General features: G+C 41.5%; 1 protein-coding gene across 4 annotated transcripts in view; it reads left to right on the top strand.

The window, feature by feature from the left end:
• RABGAP1 (RAB GTPase activating protein 1) overlaps window positions 1-19,081 on the top strand; it is a 281,195-nt gene that overhangs the window by 218,415 nt on the left and 43,699 nt on the right. For all 4 annotated transcript variants that reach the window (XM_068248160.1, XM_068248159.1, XM_068248157.1 and 1 more), the window contains 2 exons: window positions 11,652-11,795; window positions 17,143-17,184. In XM_068248160.1, the coding sequence (XP_068104261.1) occupies window positions 11,652-11,795; window positions 17,143-17,184 (186 nt within the window). The remainder of the gene's footprint in view (window positions 1-11,651; window positions 11,796-17,142; window positions 17,185-19,081) is intronic.

The raw sequence follows: 19,081 nt of genomic DNA, 5'->3' as shown, positions 1-19,081 counted from the left end.
GCCAGATTTGCCTGCCAGATCGATTATTTCCAACATGTTTGATCTGAACGTAGATCTATTTTTAAATTTTCCAATTTTTTTTAAATCGTTTTTCTCGATCAATTTTCATCCAGTTCCTTGAAAATCTAAAAAAAGATTAAAAAATGATTGGAAAGTCAAAAAAATTATCAAAATTCTGATCGGACATGTTGAAAATAATCGGTCTGCCAGATAAATCTGCCAGAAAAGTGTATGGTGTGTCCCTAGCATTAGACCCTGAGCAAGCATGCAGATCAGATAAAATTAGCTGCATGCTTATTTCATGTATGATTCAGTCAGTACCGAAGACAGAATGCTCAGCGGGACTGCCAGAAAACTGATATTGTATACATGAAGATAAATATGGTAGTCTCCATGTACAGGGGGCCATACATTAGCCGACCAACCAACCAATCGACCATCCAATTTGATTATTATAATCGAATTGGATGAAAATTGGTGCTGCCAAGTGCATGCTCAACCGACAAAGCGAACAATTTCGGGAAAGAAATAGGCCGCGCAGTTGATCGCGCATTTTGGAAAATTTCAGGCCGAAGTTGGTTGATCTAGTGTGCGGCGGTACGGCGGCCAAATTGCAAACGAGCGACGAGACGAAACCCCCAGCTGCTGCCGCCGCAATGTATAAATGTATGTAGTGCGTGTGCATTTATACATTACCTGTCCGGTGTCAGTCTCCATGCGGTTTCCGTCCATCTCGCCGGGTTCTGCATACACGTCGGCGGCGGCTAGCGTGTATGCGGCTTACCCGGCGAAATGGACAGACACCGTGCGGAAGCTGCTACAGGACAGGTAATGTATAGATGCACTACACTACATACATTTATACATTTTTTGCGGGCAGCGGCGGGGTTGACGTGGCGGCTCAGCCGATTCCCTGTTGATTTCATGCTGAAATCGAACAGGAATCGGCCTGTAGTGTATGGGCAAATTCGACTAGAGACAAATTTATCTCTAATCAGATTCGATTAGAGATAAATTTGTCTATTGGTCGAATCTGCCCATAATCATTCAATGTATGGCCACCTTACCTCTCGCTCCAGGTTTCATAAGTGTCATAAGAGGGGAATTAAGATAACATAAGCACTAAGGTACTGCAATTAGAGATCCTCTCCGCCATCTGCAGACATGCCTTTCCCTAATCTGACTGTGCCCTTTGATTCAAGTGTAATGCGACTTAAGTAATAGATCTGCTTTAGATTATTGTGACCAAGTGGCCATGCCAAGGATACATTCTGATGTTTGCGCTTCCCATAGATGAGAAACAATGGTGTAGAAATATCCAGGCTTCATGCCCATATTTTTTAAGTTATTACTGAAATGTCTTCATATCTGCAGCCTTAATAGTACATTTGACTTGAATGCAAGGGTGGGGGACTGTAATTCAAATGAATAATCACCATCTAGATATGAGGCCTGCAACACATTTGCCTCAATTCCCTAAGCCTTACCGCATTCGGTAATGCAGAAAACAGCTGATTTTACCGATCGCCTTGTTGAATGCCAATTCATTAACCCTTTCCACTCTGAGTTCTTTCCTAAAGGAAGTTTTTTTTTTTAAGGAAATGCGCTCTCCCTCTTACACTCTCTCCCATTTTAACATGGAACATAACACAGTAACATGGTATATCTTATTTTAAAGAACACATTATAACGTTTAATTTGATACTGTATTTGGACAGTTTGGCATCTTCTATTGGCTGGTAGCAGAGGAGAAAGCCAAGGTATGGTAAATTGAAAAACAGTTTCCTGGGCGTAATCCGGGCCTGCGTGAGCAAGTTTCGCAATAATAGGTGGTTTTATGCCCGCCACCCGGGGTCTTACTGTCCCTACACACAATGCAATCGTTGGTATTTCGATTGGGCAGATTAGCAAAAAAAAATACTAGCTACTATTTACACCCTCCCCCAGTCCATCCATTAGGATGCCATTCATTCTGTTAACAAGTTTGCAGGCAATCTGCAAGAAAAAAAAAAATCTACAATGATTTTTTTTTTTTTTTTTTTTTGCAGAATGGAATCTGCAAAACTGAATCTGCAGCTATGTTTTATTAAAAAAAAAAAAGAAACGGAAGTGACATTTAAATCTAAATGTCACTTCCTTATTCCGCTAAAGGGGGTCATCAGGTATGGGGCTGGGGGGCACTACCAGTGTGGGCATGTAGGATTGTCAGATGTAGCAGACAGCCAATAAGTAGAGCTATCCTCTCTCCTGATTTAGTCTGATACCCTGGAAGGCGGGACTTCACTCTGGCAGTGCAGGGGAAGGAGACCTTTTATAAGGCTTTTCTTCATAGCTTTAGATGTGAATATCTGTATACTCTTATACAGAAGAGCTCCCCCTGGTGGCTGCAGCACATCTAAAGGGATGCTGAGGATGCCATGGACAAAAAGCCCAGACTCATGCACACAGCTTCCTGCCTGACTGCTAACCTGCTTCACAGCTGGTACCTTACTTTACCTTTACAGCTGGTACCTTACTGGTAGCCTTACCGAGCAGGGCTTAGTGAATTGAAGCATGTTTGTTCAGTAAAAACCTACCTGAATGCCCTTACATTAAAATGAATGCCGATAATAACAGTAGTAGGTAGTGATGTTGCTCCATTACTACATGCGAGGTGGCTGAAAGCCATAGATTTAGTAACAGGGTAGTTTTGCTTCAACCTCCCTTCACTAATAAGTATACCTACTGTAATATCAATGCATATTAATGACTGCGTGCTCATATGGCATCACCCTGTGTGACATAAGCATTTCTGTTCTTCTGGGAAGCAAGCAAGGCCTTTGGTAACAACCACTGTTTAATATTTTAATATGTAAATTTAAAAAAACAACTTATACGGAATGTCAGTGGTGTCAGCGCAGGCCAGAAAATGAATATAGAAGCCATTTAATCAATCACCCGCTACAGAAAATAGTGATGTGGTCTTCTGCCAAAAAAGATCAACATCCTTTGGAAAAACCTCATAAGATCATTTTATAATGCTGACTCTTTAAATGGCAGCAATAAAGCAGGGAAGATGTTAGCTAACCGAAATGGAGGAAATTGCTGTCACGCTAATAATGGTGGCTGTGTGATGAATCAGCATTTACTAGTGTTTGAAATGCATAAACTCTGTTCTCCATAAATACTGTCAGGCTTTATATACATGTGTACTTCCTGACCTAGAAGGAGCAGGGTGCAGCCCCTTATTTTATAACATTCTGGAAGTAAACGGTTTGCTTCCAGTCAGTGCTGTATGTCACAAAGATTTCAGCTAATACATTTACATTCCTACCTTTTTGTTCTGTAAACAGAAGCTACGGCAAACACTTGTAAGGAAAAGGAGCACATGGAAATTATGGTTCCCAATCTCGGCTGGCAGAATCTTGGTAACATGGTTACCGATATTCTGTTTTAAAAGTGTAAATTACTGTAGTAAAATATCAGTAAATCATACCAATATTTTACTATACCCTAACATAACACTATTCTTACACAGAACCCTCTTTCATTGATGCTTACCTAAACTGTCCCCCACCCCCCGCCTCTTAAAAACACCCCCACCACACCTAACCCTTACCGCTCTCCCTACACCTAACCCTTAAACCCCCGCTCCATGACTAACCTTTACTGGCCCCCCACGACTAACCTTAACCACTCCCCCCCCCCCACGCACAACCTTTAAACCCTCCTGCCTGACTGACTGACCTTGACTGCCCCACCCCCACAACTAACCTTAACTGATCCCCACCGCCAATTTGCCACAATTGCAGTGATGTTAGGGTGCCACCATAAGCGTCTCTATAAATTGCGGCTACACTGAAATTTGAGCACCCAAATTTCACAGTATAGCTGAAATTTATAATGGAGCCAAGGGCCCAAATTTCCTACTTTGACTGGAAAGATTTTGTAAGGCTTGCCAAACACAGATTGGTTGCTCTGGTTAACTAGGGAAGGAGCAGCATGTCACAAACCGCAAGGGCCTATCCATGATTGGGGGAATCGATGGCATGTTCCCCGGCAATCAGTGTTGATGACGCCAGGAATACGCAGCGTCAACAACATTTGGTGGCAAACCAATTTTTCTTTCTTTATCCGGGTGTCGAAAACCTCATGCATTCGAGCAACCTTCACCTCCCATTCATTCGCCAATAACTTTATCACTACTTATCACAATTAATTGATCTATATTTTGTTTTTCTGCCACTAATTAGGCTTTCTTTGGGTGGTACATTTTGGTAAGAATTATTTTTTTCTAAATCTATTTTAAAAGGAAGATTAAGAAAGAAATGAAAAAAAAATCATTATTTTTCAGTTTTTGGCCATTATAGTTTGAAATCAATATACGCTACCGTAATTAAAACTCATGTATTTTATTTGCCCATTTGTCCTGGTTATTACACCGTTTAATTGATGTCCCTATCACAATTTATGGCGACGATATTTTATTTAGAAATAAAGGTGCATTTTTTTAAATTTGCGTCCATCACTATTTACAAGCTTATAATTTAAAATAATATAATAATATACTCTCTTGACATGCATATTTAAAAAGTTCAGACCTTTCGGTAACTATTTATGTTATTTTTGTTTCTTTTAATTGTAATGTTTTATTTTTATTTTTTTTATAAAAAAATGTATTTGGGTAATTTTTGGTGTGGGAGGGAAACAGCCAATTTTAAATGTAAAATAATGTAATTGTTTAATAAAAAAAATGTATGTGAGTGTAGTTTACTATTTGGCCACAAGATGGCCACAGTCCAAGTCCTGGATGCGAACAATCTCGCATCCAGGAACTATAAAGAGGACAGGATTTTCTTTTTTTTTTTTGGCAGAAAGACGGTGGTCTCTGATGAGAGATCGTCGGTTTTTCTGCGGGGCACTTAAATCGATGAATGGGAACTATATTCACATTAACTGATCGGGGGGCTAGCGGCGGGAGCGTGCTCGATCACGCGCACCGTGCAGCAGCAGAGCCTATCTGAACGAACATGCTCGTCCAGATAGGCTGAACTGGTTATTGAATTCAAAACAATAACCTGTATTGAATTCAATATTAAAAAAGGGAGGTTAATATCTGGGATATTTCATTGTTCTAATTCAGATTTTTGGAGACAAAGTTTTTAAATTGTAGTTGGGACAGGCTCTTGTTTCAATGAATAGAACATTTGGCATTGGCAGATAGGTGTGAAGTGCTCTATTCAGAGGGGTGAGGGGAGGAAAGTGTTGCTGTACTTTTAAACTGGAAATAACAGTACAGCTGCCCTGGACAATACAAAATAGTTTGCAGTTGCGCACGACTTTCGTATCGTTCATGACACACCAGTTGATAAATTTTTGCGTAGAGTTGTTGTGCATTTAGTGGTTGAATCCACTCAGTAAATCAGTTTTTTTCCTGAAGTTTTTACTTATTGAAGTTGAGTGGTCAAAGTAGTGGTATCAATCAGTACTAATGAATTGATTTTCAGTTGAGGAGACACACCTACCAGATGATGTCTAATTGGGCAAAACATTGTGTAGTATAAAGCTTAAAGTGAAACTTAAGGGGAAATTAACTGATGATATAAATAATTGTATCTGTCCTCTTACTTCTAAAAATGACTTTTAGATATTCCACAGTTTTATGTTATGTTTAAAAATGTAGAAAATGGATTTATTGTTTTGTCTCAGCTCAATGAAACAGTCTGTCTGTTATCTCTGAATGCTAAAACATATGAACTATTGACCTTTATAGCTATCTGTACTATTAAGTTCTCTGCCAAAAAAGCTGTAATTCCTTATCGGTGAAAGACAGTAATAGTCCGACCGGGTCTCAACTGGATAAAAACTTGTCAGCTGCATTGTAGAGTATTAACTTTTTCAGGCAGAGAAAAAAAAAAAAGCAACACGGCATATTTATTTGTGTGTTAGGCACTGTACATACACGTCTATCTCATCATGTCACTTAAATTTCCATCTAAGGTGCCCACTAATGATGCACTTTTTTATACAATCTTACTATTTCCAAGTAATGTGAGGAACTGTGGTGGTTAGCACTGTTGCCTTGCAGCTCTGGGTCCCTGGTTTGAATCCCAGCCAGTCAACTATCTGCACTGAGTTTGTATGTTCACCTCATGTCTGTGAGGGTCTACTCCTGGCACTCCGGTTTCCTCCCACATCCCAAAAACATACAGATAAGTTAATTGGCTTCCCCCTAGGATATTACAAAATATACTGATCTCCCAATACCAACACACTTTTGTTTACCTGGACACAGTTTAAGCGATTTTCGCGTCACTGTATTAATGGGCGGCTTCAAATCGGGAAACATGAGACTAACACAAGAAACAGTTTATACATTGGTTCAAAACTGTAGAAGATGGTTTAAACAAGGACTCTAACTTCTTGTGCTGGTACGATGGGTTTTAAATGCCACAATTCTTTTAATTTTAATTTTTCTGAAATCATCTTTAACTGATGACCCCACAGGAGCATGGGAACAGCTACAGACCTTGTATAGGAAATTGCAGAGGATCTTAATTAAAAACAAGAAGTAAAAACTTCAGAGACTCAGAATAAAGAGTGGACACCTGGATACCGAAGCAGCAGAGAAAGAGCAACCCACAGGTGTCATTAACCTTTCCTCTTATCATGCCACTGGAGCTGAAATGGCAGTACTGTCCAAAGGCCTGTCATTTTGCCCTGCAAAGCCCATAGACAAGATTGCACTCTGTGGTGATATGGAACAATTCTTCAGGAAGCTACGTCTCAAGGAACACTACTATGACAAGGAATCTTGCAACACTACTGATAATGAGCCAACACACACCAGATCCACAAAAAAAAGCGGATGGACCCCTATAGCTGGAAAAAATCCTACCCTGGACAAATACATCAACAAATTTAGACGCCAAATCTCTGACAGGGTTTTGAATGAAAGAAAAGCACTGGCTCATAACATTGCAAGAGCGACAGGCTATCACATCCCTTAACCCTCCTGGCGGTTAATTTTTTCTGCTAAATAGGCAGAAATTTTTTTTGGTTTCATGTAAAGCTACCAGAGTGGTAGCTACATGAAACACCACTAGAGGGCGCATGTGTCCCTCTAGTGCGATCGTCGCCGGCATCAATAGCAAACAGGGGAACGCGTATATAACGCGTTCCCCTGTTTGGCTTCTCCTGTCGCCATGGCGACGATCGGAATGATGTCAGCCGACGTCCTGACGTCAGACGCCTCCGATCCAGCCCATAGCGCTGTCTGGAACTCATTGGTCCGGGCAGCGCAGGGCTCTGGCGGGGGCCCTCTTCTGCCGCTGCGTGCGGGCGATCGCCGGAGAGCGGCCGCAATCAAGTTGTGCGCGCCTAGCAAAGTGCTAGCTGCACCCACAGCACTTTGAATGGTGCAAATCACCCCACCAGGGGCTGAGATACCCTCCTGCGGGGCATAGCCCGAGCTCAGCTCGGGCTTACCGCCAGGAAGGTTAGAATAAGGACCTTATTATTAAACCAGCGGATAAAGGGGGTGCCATAGTCATCATGAACACCAGTGACTATATCCAGGAGACAGTTGTCTAACACCATGCACTATGCCAAATTACAGGAGGACCCAACAAAAAGGAACAGGATGGCACTCAATAGGATGGTAAAGAAATTGCCCGTAAACACCAGCCTTCATGTACAGACTCTGCCTGCTTCTACATGCTTCCCAAAGTCCACAAAGAGGGGAACCCAGGCAGGCCCATAATCTCAGGGAATGGAACTCTCACAGAGAATATCTCAGGGTGGTTGGAAAACATTTTGAAGCCTCTAGTCTGTAAAAGACCCAGCTACATACAGGATACTACACACCTCCTGAACAAACTGGCAGCCATTGGCCCAGTGCCTGGAGGCACCATTCTTGCCACTATGGATGTAGAGTCTCTGTACACCAACATTCCCCATAATGAAGGTATTGCGGCCTGTCGCAAATATCTTCAAGGTTTGGGCACACCTATAAAGCCAATTGCTGGACTGATGAGATTCGTTCTCACCCACAATTATTTCACTTTTGGGGAGGACCTCTATTTACAGCAAATGGAAGTGGCAATGGGCTTTGCACCGCAGTACGCAAATCTCTTCATGGCAAAGATTGAAGAAGAATACCTGGATACTTGTCATATAAAACCCACGGCCTACTTCCGTTTTATCGACGACATCTTGATCATCTGGTCTGCAAGTGAGGAGGATCTTATCCAATTTCACAGGAACTTCAATGCCTTCCATCCCACAATCAAACTGAAACTGAGCTACTCTCACAGGGAGATTAACTTTCTTGACACCACCATATACATCAGAGAGAACAGCTTACAAACGTCCATGTACCGCAAACCGACGGATCGTCCCACATACCTCAGGTATGACAGTTTCCACCCCAAACATATAAAGAATTCCATAATTTACAGCCAGGCAATAAGATGCAATCGGATCTGTTCTGACAGGGATGACAAAGACAAACACCTGGGTTACCTGAAGAAGAATTTCATTAAACAGGGATACAATCATCTAATGGCTGAGACCCAAATCAAGAAAGCTAACAACATCCCTAGGACTTAGCTCCTGGAGTACAAGCAGAACCAGGAAGAGAGCCGTGTCCCACTGGTAGTAACCTACAACCCACGCCTGGAAATCTTAAGAAAGAATGCAAAAGAACTTCATCCTGTTCTACACAAGGATCAGAGACTGAAAAAGATATTCCCTGAACCTCCCCTCCTAGCGTTCTGACAGCCACCCAATCTTAAGCAGATGATAGTGAGGAGTGCCTTAAATAGGCAAGAACAGAATGGAACATTCCCCTGCAGAGGGAAAAAGTGTGGGACCTGTGAACACATCCATTCCACTGACAGGATACTAATACCAGGAACACAACAGGAATGCAAAGTACAAGGCACCTTTTCCTGCGACTCATCTAATGTGGTATACCTGATCATGTGTGCAAAATGCACAAAAGGCATTTATGTGGGAGAAACAAGTCAACCACTGCGTGATCGCATGACACACCACAGATCCACTATTAACAGCAGGAAAAAGAATATTACAAAATATGCTGATCTCCCAATACCAACACACTTTTGTTTACCTGGACACAGTTTAAGCGATTTTCGCGTCACTGTATTAATGGGTGGCTTCAAATCGGAAAAACATGAGACTAACACAAGAAACAAAGTTTATACATTGGTTCAAAACTGTAGAAGATGGTTTAAACAAGGACTCTAACTTCTTGTGCTGGTATGATGGGTTTTAAATGCCACAAATATCTTTTCATTTATTTTTGTGCCATATGCTGTGTAAGATGGTATTCACTGTCACTATTCATTTTATTTGCTTTAATGTGCTGGCTTTAAATGCCACAATTCTCTTAAGCTTAGAATTAATGGTGCATGTAACCAGGCCTGTTACCATTTGAATTCGGAATTTACGATGTCTCCCCATCACCAGAATCTGCTTCATGTCATGTTGAGGATTCTGTTGATCTTATCAATTTAGATAGGATGCCTGGGAAAGCCTCCTCAGTAACAGTTGAGGCATCTAATTACATTTATGTTTGCTAAAGAATGTTTCTCCTCTGTATGTCAGTGTATATAAGCTGTGTTTTTCAGTTTTGGTCAGGAACCAGTCCAACGAAAGCTCACTGCTCTGCAGATTTAATAGCTTGCTGCAGAGCCTTACAACGCAGCACACCAATCGATCTTCCCCCACCCCCGCCTTTTCTTCCCACCAACAGAGATTTCTGTTGGAAGGCTCTGATCACTGCTGCAGGCTTTTTTCCATTATTATTATTATTAATTTATTAGTTCCTTTAAAAAAAATTGCTTATTTTTTTTATTTAATTTTCCTTCCCCCCCGATGGCCAATCACATGGATCCTCTCTCATCAGCATCAGCCTATGAGAGAGGATCACATTTGGAGCCTCTCCAGGGGACAGCCGAGTGACAGGGCTGTCCCCAGTATAGCGCTGCATTAGATCGCAGCGCTGTACATTGTAAATAGACGTTTTCTCCGTCTAACAGTCTGCTAGCGGCTACATTGCGGGGATGCGCGCACATGATCCCCTGCAAAACACTCCCCCAGGACTTGACGCAGTTAGCGTTAGCCGGTCCCGTGGGAGCCACCTTGCGGCTGCTAATCGGCGTTAGGCGGTCGTAAGGTGGTTAAAATCAAAACCTCTTGTTATAACTTGCTAAAGGTGGCCACACACCATACAATTTTTTGCATTTCTTTTCCATTCAAGAATTACAATCAATTTTTCTGATTGATTATAACATTTGAAAAATATGTCCAATGTACCACACACATTTAATACATCTTTCCCTAATTATAAAAAAAAAAAAAAAAGAAATTGAAAAATCTGAGTAAATTGCTTGGGTCTATACATTAAGAAATTGACATACCTTACTCCATTCAATTTTCATAAAATCCACCAATCTCGATCGACTTCTAGAAAAAAACAGGAGATTCTATCAGATTTCTTGAAAGAATAAAAGAAAAAGCTTTCTTTTATTAAATCGATACATTGCTAAATGAGAAGTTAAAATTAAAATTGAAGAGAGATCAAGGAATGATTGATATGCGCCATGAAATTTGTTCATATTGTTTGATCCACAATCGGCCTGCACGTAATCATCGTTACTACTGGCAGACATGAAGAGAAAAAAACAGACACCACCAATTGCCATTATCTACAACCACATCCCCTAACAATGCAATAGGCTAAAAGGTTGGGTTTTTTATAGATATACATATGGACAGTACAAAATACTGGTTGCTAGGAAGTTGGAAACCACCATTATTTCTCACAATGCAACAAGGCTCACACAGTGTGATGTCAGTACCTAGGTGTTGGCATCACACTGTGGGAGGGGTTTCACCTCAATACCAGCCATACAGACCCCCTTGATGATCTAATCGAGAATAGGTAAAGGTTTCTCACGGGAAAAGGACAATCATCTTCTGATTAAGATGAAGTTCAATCCTTGGTTACACACAGGGCTGCTCTTCTTAGACTAGGACAACATCTGCTTTATACTCCTTCTTTCACTGCCTGATGAAGCGGGGTCACGCCCGTGAAACGCGTTGCAATATTTTTGTGGAGTGTATCAATAAAAATTGTTGTGTTATAACCTAACCTGTCCCTTTATTGTGTCCTTTGGAGTGGAGAAGGGCCCACCCCCGCAACTTCCATGTTTTAAAAATGTTATCTTGTTTTATACTTTTGGCGCCTCTGTCTAACTTGATGCAATCCTTGGTTACAGTTCTTCTTTAAGTGTTTGGAAACCAACAACTATCCCATTGTTTGTCAAGGCGAAAAATAACACATAAAACAGAAAAGTTACAGACTACAAGCAAAAAAAGAATTGATTGCACTTCGCTTGTCTGATGTAGCACAATAATAAAGTTTATCTGACCTCAGCTTTCTGAAATCTGATTATAGATTATAACACATTACTGCTCTACCCACCACATCATTAAAAATTGCATGTTTGTTGGTTTGTAACATAGTGGTGACACGGCAATAGAAATCTTACAATGGTTCTAACACTTTGCTGTAAATATACTTTGTAGAAAGTTGTTTTATTTTGATAAGTGATTTGATCGGGTTCATGTGTCTTCTTTTTTAGGAGTATATTGCCGATTTATACGCTCACTTCCTGGAAATCAGCCTTGAAGCTCACATGTATGCTTCACAGTGGTTTTTGACTCTCTTTACTGCCAAGTTCCCGTTGTATATGGTCTTCCACATCATTGATCTGCTCCTCTGTGAGGTGAGTACAGACAATGCACAGTTAAGTAACACTTTTCTTTAAACTTCAGAAGTGGATTTGGCATGTAACAAAAGTTTGGAAATCATAAATCCTATATTCAAAACTACACAGCAAATCAAATAAAGCTCAGCTTTATGTGATTATGAGTTTATACATGAAGTACAAAAATGTTTTAAGAGCAACTGCAGTCTAGTATAACGTACAATTAAAAAACATGTCTATCAAATCCTTATTGATGGTATATTTTTCCAGCCTTTGTTTGACCCCCCAAAAAATGTAATTTGGGGAAAAAAATAAATACATTTAAAAAAAAAATGCAAATTCCCTCTCAGTTCATTATTAGTGTACAAACCACCATCTTAGTATGAAGGTTTAGCACCGAAAAACAGTCCCAAAACTATGGCTACCCCCACCGGTGTCTCTTCGTCTCACCCTCAGTTCATCATCTGCCACCTAATATGACTTTGGCGATGTTGGGGGCAGTTTCAAAATAGGAATGATTTACAGGGAAGCGAGTGAGTTACTGTCACCTACCAATCCTTGCGGAGCGGTGAGAAAAATGGATGAGTCTGGCAGCCAGGTTCATAACTGATTGAAGAGGGGCAGTTCAAGGGGAGGCCAGCCAGAAGGGAGTTGTAGTAATCAAGGTGGGAGATGATGCAGCTTAGTAGTGTCTGGGGTCAGGAAAGGAGGCATGAATGAGCAGCTTGGCAGTGTCTGTGGTCAGGAAGGGATAGATCTTGGAGATATTACGGAGGTGAAAATTGGTGACATTTTGGATGTGGGGGGACGAAGGAAAGGGAAGAGTTCAGGGTAGCGCCCAGACAACGGGCCCTCGAGGTAGGGCCAATGGTTGTGTTATCGATTGTGAGTAGGGATGATCACAGATATGCAAATTGTTCCAAATTGATGCAAATTTATTCAAATGTGTATGCAACCTGCAAATGGACCAATCAATTTAAACCTGGGTTTAAATTGAATTGGTCCATTTTCAAACTGCATTCATTTGCATAACATTTTGCATAATCCCGGAACAATTTGCATCTCATTGATCATCCCTAATTGTGAGGTGGAAATCTGGGGGGGGGGGGGGAGCAGCAGTGTGGAGTGTAAAGATCAGGAGCTCAGCTTTGTCTAGGTTAAGCTTCAGGAACCTAGCTGACAGCCAGGAGGAAATAGTTGAAAGGCATGGGGCGACCTTGTCCATGGTTGTAAAGGAGAGATCGGGTATGGAGGTTAATCTGAGTGTCGTCAGCATAAAGGTGGTATTTGAAGCCCAGGAAGGATATGAATTTGTCAATTGAGGAAGTGTATATTGGGAACAAAAGAGCGGCCAGAACAGAGCCCTGGGGACCCCGACTGAGAGTGGGTAGGGGTTGAGGAGGAGCCATTGAAAGAGGTCATGAAGATATCCAAGGCGATTAATACATGCCCAAGGACTGTAGGATGAGCGAGTGGTTTACAGTATCAAATACCAAAGAGAGGTAATGGAGGAGCAGGATGGAGTAACTGCCTTTGGCTCTGGCAAGGGTAAGGTTGTTGACCACCTTGGTGAGGACTGTTTCTGTTGTGTGCTAGTCATAATCCAGACTGCAGGGCGTCAAGTACGGAGTTAGTGTTGAGGTATTGGGTAATGTGTTGGTGTGCAAAGCATTGAAGCAGTTTAGAGGCAAAGGGAAGGATGGTGATTGGGGGGTAGCTTGAGGGTAGGGATGGGTCGAGTGAGGGCTTTTTACAGTTTACCATTCTATACAGTCTACACAGTCAAAAAGCTTAGTCAATAAAGCAAAAGTAGACATTCTTATGGAATACTCTTGCTTTCTGTATTATCCATCAAATATTGGCAATATGGTCCCTTGTGCTTCTCCCTCTTCTAAAACCAGCTTGCACATCTGGCAGTTGCAGTTCTCGTTCCATATATTGGTGCAGTCTGACTTGTAGAGTTTTTCAGGATTACCTTGCTAGAATGTGAGATAAATGCAAGTGTCCAATTTGAGCACTCTATGGCATTGCACTTTTTTAGGATTGGAATGTAAACTGACTTTTTCCAGTCCAGCAGCCACTCTTGTGTTTTCCATATTTGATTGCAAATTGCCAACAACACTCCAACAGCATTCTCATGCACGCTTTTCAGAAGTTCTACTGGTATACCATCTTTCCTGGAACCTAGTTATTAGCAAGAACTTCTAAAGCCCATTTGACTTCACTCATCAGGATGCTTAGTTCTTGTTCAGCATACATATTTCAAGTTTAAGTACTGTCTATGTCTTTCTTGTATAGTTGCTCTGTATATTCTTGCCAACTCTTCTTAACGTATTCGGCTTCTGTCAGATCCTCTCCATTTTTGCTTGCAGCTTAGTGACTAATGAGGCTGCACTACAAAAGTAAAACTAAGACTATTAACCCTTTCAGACACATCATAAAAACACTTATCTTAGCACTAAGTAGAATAGAATAGTGTGGTTAATCTGTTGGGGCCAATGGGAAGTTTTTATTATAACTCCACTTGAATGTGTTGCTCTAGGTAAAATATAATGATCAGATGTGCTGGTAAATACGGATCATATATGTTTCAGTACATGCATATGTGAATGATCGAGCAGCACAATGTGACCTTACACATACGGTATGTTGATTGACTTGGAATATCCATGCAGTCAATTACTGATTGGAAACTGGGGAAGACTTTCAGATTCAGGCCTCGAAAGATTAATGAAAGATCACAGACCACTTTTTCCACCTTCCATGTAGTATGAGAGCCATGCTCTACACCAGGGGTCCCCTAACTTTTTCGGTCATGGGCCGGATCAACAGACTTCAGACTGCTGGGGGCCGAAACAAACATAAAATGATGTTGATAAACATTACATTGAGTGTAGATATTGCTTCCCCCAATCATGCCCGGAGGAGACCTCCCAGCAGCAGCCATTCAGTTATGAGGTGCCCGAAGAACGTCTTTGTGCACCAGACAGTGAAGCATACTCAGGTGACTACCTGGCGTCCAGTTAGACAGCAGTGTCACTTGATTGGAAGCCAGTGAATGACTGCTCGCTGGCTTCTACAGTATGTTGATGGGTGGTGCCAACACTACTATTCTATATGCGGGCTGCCGATATTTAAAGGTGTTGTGGGCCACATCTAAGTTATACATTTTGTGTTTGGGGGCCAGTGAAAAAGCCTCAGGGGGGGCCACATTCGGCCCACGGGCCTTATGGTGTGTACACACTTGAAAGCTTAATGAAAGATCTTAGACCAATTTTACCCCCTTCCATGTAGTATGAGAGCCATACTCTGCACAGTCTATTCTATTGAGATGAACTCCCCATCAGATAAAAATCTTTGCAAGATGCTGCACACAAACATGCCGCACACACTCAAAAGATCAGTATCTGCAAAAGATCTGTTCCTGCAAAAGATCTGTTCCTGCAAAAGATCCGTTCCTGCAAAATGCATTCATAGTCTATGATATCTGCAGATCTCATACACGTCTTGTTTAACTTTTTGCGGACCGCCGCAGTATAAATCTACATCGGGCGGATGGCGCTGCGGTTCTGACCGGACGTAAACTCTACGTCCCATTCACCGCACGTTCCCGCCCAACACCGCCGCTCTCGCCGCTTTCCACCCGCCGCAATTAGCAGCCCTGCCGCCTCTATGACGGCAGAGCACTGTGAGCCGGGCAGGAGCCATTTCATTGGCTCCTGGCCCTGTCATTCCTGTAAACCAATCCCAGTGGCTTACATTGAGTGACAGGGTCAGGAGCCAATGAAAGCGGCTCCTGACCGGCGCACAGCACTCTGCCGTCATAGCGACGGCAGAGAGAGCAGCCTGCGGCGGGGACAGAGCGGCGGGAGTGGCAAAATTTTTCGCCGATTCGTCGGGATGTGCCGTTTTAGCATACCAGCAGCAACTGGTCCTTAAGGGGGCAGAGGCTGCTGGTACCGAAGAAGTTAACAGACATTCATCTGCATATCTGACAATCTTCTGAAGATCCATCCTGGTGGATCAGATCTGCAGATGAATGTCTGTTTAACAAGGTGTGTATGAGGATCTGCAGATATCCTAGACCAGTGTTTCTCAACATTTTATTGGTATGTACCCCCTTTAAAACCCGCGTACTCACCAAGTACCCCCTAGCATAGTAACCATTATGACAAGTACCCCTTAACAAATATATATTGAAACGTAGTGCATGATAATGGTTCTAAACAACTTCCAAGTATTTACTATTGCTTTTAATTAGCTAAAATACTAATTTGGTGGTTGTTTAAATAAGATTTATAATTTTCAAAAACTCTAAATTGGTTATTCTTGGTTAAGTGTATGAAGCCCGAGTACCCCCTGGAACCATCAGAAGTACCCCTTGGGGTACGCGTACCGCATGTTGAGAACCTAGGTCCTAGACTATGAATGCATTTTGCAGGAACAGATATTTTGCAAATACTGATATTTTGAATGTGTGCATCATCTTGCAAATATTTTAATCTGATGGGGAGTTCAGCTCAATAGAATAGAGTGTAAAGTATGCTGTCATACTACATTGAAGGTGAAGGACACAAGGTTTAAATATGACGTTAGAGGGAAACTGGGGTGAGAGGGATATGGAGGCTGTCATATTTATTTCTTTTTACACAATACCAGTTGCCTGACAGTCCTGCTGACCATTCTAGAATCATTAGTGTCTGAATCTCACACCTGAAACAAGCAAGCTACTAATCTTGTCAGATTTTTGTCAGAAACATTAAGATTAAATAAATATGTCATCCTCCATATCCCTCTCACTTTAGGTTCCCTTTAAGGGCCTGGAACCACTAGCAATGCATTTGGGATTAGTTAAACAATTCCCAAGCTCTTTTCCTAGCGATTTGAAGGAATGCAGTTTTCCTGCATTTCTCCAATCACAATTGATCCAAATATTCTGCAGGCCACGTGTGTGCGATTCATAAAATCACTAGCTTTGTAGTGGAATCCCTCTCATAGTGTTCCATTGTTCTACCGCTTAGCAAATCAGTTGTCGACGATCAGCAAGTGCATGGACAGAGGTGATAGTGGGTCTCGGCCCTAACGTTTGTGTTTATATTCTATGGGAGATCTGAAGGAAGACTTTTTCATGATGTTGTGATTTTAAACTTCCATGCAGAGAAGTTTCATGTTTCCTATGCATATGCCTTTCCACATGGTGCATTATACAGATGAGCAAACAGAAAACCCTGGGTATGGTCTTGTGATGCTGTTTCAATGTCTTACAATCCTGCACTGCCCTCTGCTGGTAAAATATAAAAACTATTACAGTAAAGCAATATTACTTGGGTTATTGTAATATTTCTTCTTCTTTTTTTTTCTACAGGGAATAAGTGTCATTTTTAATGTTGCATTGGGATTATTGAAAGTAAGTGATTATTTTAATTCAATATTTTTGTTCAGTCTTTCATATTTCATCAGCATATTTGTAATTCTTTTTATTTTGAGTTAAAATGTATTATTGATTTATAAAGCACCAACATATTCTGTGGCGATGTACAGAGTAAGAAACATGGGGTACATTATAATATATACTATATGCATAAAATATAGACATTGTTACATAATACAGAATTAGTATACATAGTAATTTCAATGACAAATGTAACACGATTAACAAATATATAGCAAATTCCAAGACACGAAAGGGTGAGAGCTTAAAATCTAAAAGGTACCCTTAAAATACAATAGTTTGGCCACTTATAGTTCATAACAATCCCTGCTTTTTCACTAAAAATAGTATGTCTGTGAAAATGTCCTTTTGGTCATATGAAACAAAACTACAGCTTTCTGGCAACTCATATCAGCTCTATGTCCACAGATGAAACAAAATAGCCTTTAAAGAGACTCTGTAACAACATTTTCAGCCTTATTTCTTCTATCCTAAAAGTTCCTATACCTGATCTAATGTGGTCTGTCTTACTGCAGCCTTTCCTAGTTGCACAGTGGCTGTGTTATCTCTGTTATATAATCTAATTTTCTTTCCTCTGTCGGCTCTGTCGGGCTCAGGCTGGAATGTGCTGGTCTGCGTGTGATAGGATAGAAGCTATACACACCCTCTCCAGGCCCCCTCCAAGCTCTGTATGACTTACACACTGAGCTACTCTCAGCCTATCACATGCTGTTAGCAGCCATGTCTTTTGTTTGTAAACACTGCCTAAAACTGGCAATTACAAGCCAGGATTGCAGCAGGGAGTGGCAGAAACAGCACAGCGGGGCCCAGGAGAACATTATGAATAGAATGGTATTCTTTTTATTGTAAGAATAGAGTACAGATTCTCTTTAAAAGAAAAGAACACCGTGCGTACTGTGAAGCGTGGTGGATGCTCAGTCATGCTGCTGCCCTGCATCTGACTTAGTATCTTGAGTGTGTGCAGAGAACATTTACATTTCATTACTGTCAATACGTTTGAGACTGAAGGGTTCTGCCCAATGTCAGAAAGCTCTGTGTCAGTCACAGATCATGGATCATCCAAGAGAATAACTCAAAACACAAAACTAAAAGCATCCTAGAATAGTTCAGAGCAAAACATTGGACTATGTGGCTGTTTGTGAGGTCAGATTTGAATCAGACATCTGTGTAAGGAATATCCAGACAGCTCATGGTCACCCAGAACCACCTGGAATGTATAAAGTGTTGCTTTTTAATAGTGCAGAGTTTTTGGTCTCTTTAAGCCCCTTTATACTTTCCAGGTGGTTCTGTGTCACCATGAGCTGTCTGGATATCCCTTAGTACTAATCCAAGCGCTATCCCATAGAACAATCCATACCATGCACTGATGAGGGCCAACAAGTCCGGAACAGGCTGTATGTATGTTGGATCAGTGTGGCTTTGTAAAATGTATTCGCTACAGACTCACGATACACCAGCGGTTCTGGATCTGCAGCCTTGCTTTCAAGGACATAAAGAGATGATTTGCATAGTGATTTATCATGGGAAACCACAGTTGCTAACTTACAGCTGAATTATCGCCAATATATTCTGTTTTAAGAAGCCAAAATTTCATTTAGTACATCTGTTTAAAGAACTGAAACTTGCACCATTAAACCCTAACCCCAGCTGTAGCAGGTTGTCCAGGAAGAGTGACCCCGACTACCTGTTGTGAGGTGTAGTAGTGCCAGTTATAGCTATGGAAATCATTTCTTTACAGTGATTTTCTGTTATAGGATACATTACCTGGGGCTTCCACCAGCCTCTAGAAGCTTATGTGTTCCCCGCTACAGCCCCGCTCTCTGCCAGTATGCTGGAGTCCCATCCGTAGCGG

This window comes from Hyperolius riggenbachi, chromosome 8 (assembly GCF_040937935.1).
Source record: "Hyperolius riggenbachi isolate aHypRig1 chromosome 8, aHypRig1.pri, whole genome shotgun sequence".
In the NCBI taxonomy this organism is placed as follows: Eukaryota; Metazoa; Chordata; class Amphibia; order Anura; family Hyperoliidae; genus Hyperolius; species Hyperolius riggenbachi.
Note: the sequence above shows the minus strand (reverse complement) of the source record. Positions and strands in the feature narration are given on the sequence as shown.